This window comes from Caenorhabditis briggsae, assembly GCF_000004555.2.
Source record: "Caenorhabditis briggsae complete genome, chrIII, whole genome shotgun sequence".
Taxonomy (NCBI): domain Eukaryota; kingdom Metazoa; phylum Nematoda; class Chromadorea; order Rhabditida; family Rhabditidae; genus Caenorhabditis; species Caenorhabditis briggsae.
In genome coordinates, this window is record NC_013490.2 from 7,659,326 (window position 1) to 7,665,811 (window position 6,486).

Here is a 6,486-nt window from a genome sequence, read left to right on the forward strand (position 1 = left end):
CCGAACTTTGGCCCTCCAGCATTTAAAAGAATCGAGCAGCTAAAATGAGATCCTGAACAGGTTCGTATCAAGTACTCACAGTGGATGTCGCCAATCTTGGAATCCGCCATCACTTCAGCTCACCACTCAAATTCACCTTCTCGAGTTTTTGTTTCAACTCCACGTTCAAAGTAGATTTAACTCTGTATAGCTCAAGGTCACGTAGTTATCAAGAATAATTCGAATTATTTTCCCCCACACAGAAAAAGCACAGAAAGGAAGTTGATTCTTTTCTGTCTTTTTACGTGTCTATTCTTTTCTACACAGAAAAGGAGTGCCTTCCTTTCTGTGTTTTTTAAATATCTTCTATTTTTTATATTTGATGATCTAAATAAATATTTTTCACGTGAACATGAAACAGGAAAAATTTCCTTCTGTAGTCTACTCTATTTTTGACTAAATTTGTAAGGAAAAAACAGATCACAGTGTTTTCATTGCCTTGAATATATTCTCTGGAAAACCACGGAAAAGCTAATTTTTTACGAAAAAAATCGAAGATTTAAAAAATTTTGAAATTCCCCCTTTCCTATATATCAATTTCCTATATTTTGGGCTTAAAAATTTTTCAAAGTGGGCGGAGTCTAGTCGTGATTATACTCATTTTGAAGTCCACATGATGAAAAATTGATATATTCGAAATTCATGAAGTTCAAAGCAAAACTGGCTTGGTCTTACTATTAGGGGACTACTGCTGGTGGAAAACTTGTAACATTTCAAACAGAACGGAGCTAGTTTTGACGGAGTCCGTTGACTTCAAAATTTTATGCCAGTGAATGAAGTAAAGACTATCGTTGATGAGGCACAGTCTGAAATTGTTCTCTTGTTTCATTTTTTTAGCCCGAAAACTGAATACGAGTGATTTTTAGATTGTGCTCTGATACAATCAAAACTTTGTGTAAATTGTATTTTTACAGGATTATCATTCATTACTTTTTTTTAAAGTGTAGATTGCATAGTTTTTTCGAATAGCAGTTTTATTTCACAGTAATGCAAAATGAAGATAGTTTTATGAGATAATTGAATTGTCTTTTCACCGGGAAACATCATAATTATCGTTATAAAATGATACATGAAATGAAGGGAGATCGTGATATGGGGGGCTCAAATGGACATAATGATGATATCAATTTAAAAATTAGAATGACACTGATAAATTTAGGCCTATCAAAAACTGAATCAGTAGGAAATTGTGTCATAAACGAGAGGTGCTGAGTAAACGAGATGTTTGAACTCGGAGACGTCGACAGTAACCAAGTCTTCAGGGACCTTCTCCTGAAAAGTCAATTGTTGGAATTTTATTTGATCTTTGTTTTTATGAAACGCGATATCTGTATATGCCAGTGAATGTAGGGAACCGTTAACAAATGCTTATCATTGCTTGGTCACACGAACGGTTCAAGAACAGCTTCTCAATCTTCGATTCTCCTATTTTTTTTGTTCTCTTCCAGTTACAAAAATCAGAAATCGACAAGGTCGGAAACGTCTCTACTTTTTGACCAACCGGTGTCACCCAATAACAACAAAATGATTGATGGATTTGAAATGGGTGGCAGGTGGCACAACTAACTTTTTTTCTTTTTTGACTTACATGATGTAGTTTCGTTGAAGCATAATATGGTGGAGGCGGACATTGATGCATTTTCAGATTTTCAGTTTTCTGCTCCAAATCGGCGAGTTGGCGTTCGAGCTCGATGATATGTGCAAGGCTATTTAGGAGTATCTGGAAAGTAATGAAACATTGAATATGAGTAATAATGGGTTCAGAACAGTTGAGGTTCCTATCAAAGGTATAAAAAAGTTGTCAACTGATCCACCTACAGTAGCTGTTTCATTTTGCAGACTAAACCCATTATTGCGTCAGACTCTCCGTTTGCGTAATTCACCTTTAAAGGTTCATCTTTGTGTAATGTATACACATACTAAAACGTTATTCAATCTATTTTTTCTCAGATGCCCTTTTCCGAATGCGTTCACCCTTTGAAAAATGAGAAGAAAAGAAGAAAGAAGTACACGAGAAATGACATGATGAGAGAAAGAGACCTACCCGCACGGCGGCAAAAAACTCGTTTGGTTTCTTTCAAGAGAATTGCCCTTTTCAGATGATAGATAGGAGTAAAAAGCTCGTTCACTTACTTGACACACAATTGGATCTTTTGGAACCTCACTGATGTAGTCTTTGAGACGATCGTAAATGTTTGCTGAACAGTTTTGAGGTGGTGGAGTGGAGGTCCTGAAAAATAAATTGTTTAAAAAACTCAAAATTTCAAAAATGCTTACATTGTAGAACTTGAAGGGCTGGCGGAGAGACTTGAACAGTCAGAATAGGTCGAAGTGGATGAGTTCTTACGTTGACGGTATGGATGGTAGTGGAAGGTGTCCTAGAAATGCAATGGGTTTCATTAAGATTATCTGTGGAGTACTGTAGGTCTTGCTATTTTGAAATTTTGAATGATAAGACAAATATGTATGAGGATGACAACAGAAGAAAATGAAAGTTGGAATCAAACACAGTACCCCAAACTCTAAAACTCACCGAGCTCTGATTTTGCTCCATTCGTCTCATCGCTTCACATGTGTAATCCATTGTTTATCTTTCAAAAAACAACGGAAACAATCCGATCCGAATTTAGGAAACTGAACCGAATCAGTCAGCTGTGTGTTGAGTAGTCCTCTAAGATTTCGAACAATTTCCGTCTTGGCTCCGCCCACTTTTGGCGTCGTGCCTTCCGTGCCAGGAACCAATTCTCTCGATTCTCTTTTTCTAGTGTACTGTCTGTTTTTTGGTGGCGACAGCCACCGACGGGTACGACGACGAGAGTGAAGAAGAGATGAGAAGACATAGAGAATAGAAGACGTTTTGAAAAAAATTGAGATGAGGAAAGAAGAAAAGGGCGCCTGGGGGAGAAAGAACAATTTTTCATACATCTGCCACCCTGAGAGAGGAAAGGAAATGGTATAGAGAAAAAGTTGTTTGATTTGAAATTTTTTCGCGCGCAAAATTGTTTAGGAGATGAAACATTTTTGGAAAAGAAGATAGAGTGAAAAATTGAAGGAAGTGCGAGAAAAGATGATGGGAGGTAATTGATATGTCAGTGGGGGAGAGAAAAGGATACTGTAGATCTGTAGATAAACAGATTTATTTAGATTAGGATTTGGCTAAAAGGGATTCCATCGAGAGTATATTTCTATACAAGGTGGAAGAGTTAGGTTTTAGAAAAGAAGATGACAAAGGTAGAACTCCGAAATGAACATAAACCATTTATTTACAACTCCTTAAACCTCAGGAGTTCAGGAAATTCGGAGAAGGAAATTTGGGGAATTCGGGAAAAGCGCAAATTCGAAAACAATCGAATATTAAAATTAGAAAATTAAAATAAATCGAGATGTTAAAAATTCTATAATTTGCGAATTCAGGCTTTCAATCGAGAAAATCGGTTTAAAATTTCGGACATTTTAAAATTAAGGAATTTCGAAACTTCCAAAAATCAATAATCCTGAAATTCGGAAAGCTTGAGTTCGGATATTGAAAAATTACAAACTTGAGAAATTCGGGAATTCAGATATTTCGGAATTTCAGAATCCAAAATTTTTGGAAATTCGAAACATTTAAAAATCAAACTTTCAGAAATTGAGGGGACTCGGAAACTCGGAAATTAAAAATTCAGGTACAGTAAGCGGAAGCGGAACTTTCCAGAAATAGCTTGCCAAATGAAACCGTGTAGAAAATTCAAAAACTTGAAATGCGGAAAGATGAAATTCAGATCTTTTTGTTCAAATTCTTAAGAAAAAATAAAAACTATGATGAAAGGCTTCTGAAAAGTTTGAATCACAAGTCCCCCCATAACTGAAGAATAAATTCACTTAAAAATATGTACATATTTATTTTTAGAATTAGAAAAAAGTTTTGAAATCGTGATAAGAATAATTACACAGTAGACATTATAAAACAGCTAGCACGGCTAGAATCAATTAACACTAGAAAAATTCCAGCAAACTAAGAATTTGTACACAAATATCAAGGTATGGAATCATCTTTAAAAATGGTAATCGTTCTCAGCAGTTTTCGTTTTGGTTTCGGCTCCGATGTATCCAAAAACTCTTTCAATGCTTGAAAATATTTCCGCTTTGCTGTTTGTTCTTCCTCCGCATCTGCCTTCCTCGATTTGACCATTTTTTCCACCAACTCTGTTTTTCGATTCCATTCCTCTTGAGCTTGAACATTCATTAATCGCAATGCCTCGATCACACATCTACCCCACATCACTCTCATCTGTGAATTCTTTTCTTTTTCTCGAGCTTCTTTCAGAATTTTGTATGGAAATCGATTCTTCCAGACTAAAAAATGAAGTCGTTTTCCATGGAACAACACAGTTGCGAGCTGTCCATCTTCTCGAAGAATATCTTTTGAGAATTTGCAATCATAGAAACTATGGGGATCTCGAATTGTGCTCTTCATTAAGTATTGACTGAAAAAATACAAGTTTTTTTTTCAAATTCTCAAATAACTCACTCAACATCAAAATACTCTCCTTCTCTTTGTTTCGGATCCCAATCCAACAACACGAGGCCATTGGTAATCGCTTTTTTATTTTGAAATGCCTGTGGACTCAAAGTAATTTCAAATCGTTCCGTTCTTATCTGGTTCGTATCGAGAAACATCCATTGCATAAGAAACGCATTCAAATCGTCAGCTGTTAGATTGTTGTGTCCGATATCGGCGGTTGCACAATTCAGAGATAACACATGTTCACGTGTCAACCATTCTGGGTCATCGAGAGTTACATTCGAAGCGTTGATTAACTGAAACAAATGTGTTTGAAAAGAAAGAGGCCAAATTTGTGTTTATATTTCAAAACACGTTTCCCTATATTTAAAAAAACCAAGCTTGAAAAAAACCCAAGCTTGAAAATGGGCCTTATCCTAATGGTGGGCCTTGCCTTATTTTCTTTCAGAATCAAAATTTTTGGGCCATCTGTATCAGATAGAACTCGACGAGCACAACAAAATAAAAATACTTAGAAAACTGTGTCTTGTCGATGAACCAATTTACAGACGGAAGGGCTAAAAAAACAAGACAAGGGCAAGGCCGGATCAGCCCCTTCCTGGCTTATAACTTTGTTCATAGACAAGATACAGAATTTCAAATAGTATCAGTTTGTAGAATTTGCTGAGTTCTACCTATCTGACGCAGTTTGTTCAAAAATATTTATTTTAAAAGAAAAACAAACTCTCACCTCATCTTGCATACACAGGGCTCCAACTTGATGAGAGACTCGTATGGATCGATTGATTGGCAGACATTTCAAAATACTTTTTATCCTATGAGGCTTCGGTGGTTTCGAACCAATCAACCGTAAGTGTTGTGCAGTTTGGAAGGATGATTGTGCACGAAACGCTGCAACGGACCTCTTATCATTCACATTCACTCCAACATAACGAGTGGCTTTTGTTGCATCGAAAATCGAGCATAAATCTTTCTGTGTCTCCAGCATTCCCATTAAAAAATCAATTGGAAACATTGTCCCTTGCATTGCTTTCACTTCCTTTGGATGGGTTCTGAATATGGATTTCAATTGTTTTTTTAGAAAAGAAAAGCTGGAAACTTACAACTTTGTGTATAAGTAGCTTTGAAATTTTGCAGGTTTCAGATAGTATAAGTTATTCCAAAATCTATAGTTTCCATCTCCTTTCTTCCACATATAGAATACACAGGCAGTATATTTGTATCTATGCCTATCGAAATACACACCGACACATGATTTTTCGTCATCAAATCGTAAGTAAATGTTTCGAATCGAAAGAGGTTTATGCTTTTTGACTTGTTTTTTCAATTCCGGAGAAGCCTTTGCAAGATTGTAACTGGAAAACAATTGTCTTGTCAAATGAAAACATTTTGAAAACTCACCAATCCACAGGGTTTAGATGCTCGTACAAAATCTTTAGTCCCTTTTTTGGTATTTTCAAAATATTTATATATTTTTCGGGAGCTTTCAATTCTTCATGTAAAAAGTCTAAAAGGCTTGGAGGAGACAAAGAACTCGATGAGCAAGGGCCATCGGAAGGTTTCATTTACTGAAAAAAAAAGAAATTTGATGAAGGATCAGAAAATAGTTGTAAGAGGACAAACGGTTCGGATGAAACAAAAAGAAAAAAGAAATATAAGACGAATGGTTCGGGGGGAAACGGGACTATAGAGAGAGAATAGAATAAGTCGAAGGGGACGGGCAAAGACGCAGAGAGATAGACGGTCATACAACATATAACTGCCAACAACTGCATTCGTCCCGAGTCGTTTTATTGATTTTGGGTGGCAAGAAGAAGAAGAAGAAGAAGAAGAAGAAGACGACTACAGAAGAAGAAGAAGAAGAAGAAGAAGAAGAAGAAGAAGAAGAAGAAGAAGAAGAAGAAGAAGAAGAAGAAGAAGAAGAAGAAGAAGAAGAAGAAGAA

At 36.1% G+C, this 6,486-nt stretch overlaps 1 protein-coding gene across 1 annotated transcript; it reads right to left on the bottom strand.

The window, feature by feature from the left end:
- Positions 1-1,215: 1,215 nt before the first annotated feature.
- CBG16556 lies at positions 1,216-6,015 on the bottom strand (the record flags this gene model as incomplete). Its single annotated transcript, XM_002641828.1, has 9 exons — positions 1,216-1,311; positions 1,628-1,759; positions 2,173-2,269; positions 2,317-2,417; positions 4,259-4,505; positions 4,550-4,839; positions 5,460-5,595; positions 5,647-5,898; positions 5,945-6,015. Coding segments are annotated over 9 exons (1,422 nt in total), but the record flags the coding sequence as incomplete, so codon positions are not given.
- Positions 6,016-6,486: the final 471 nt, after the last annotated feature.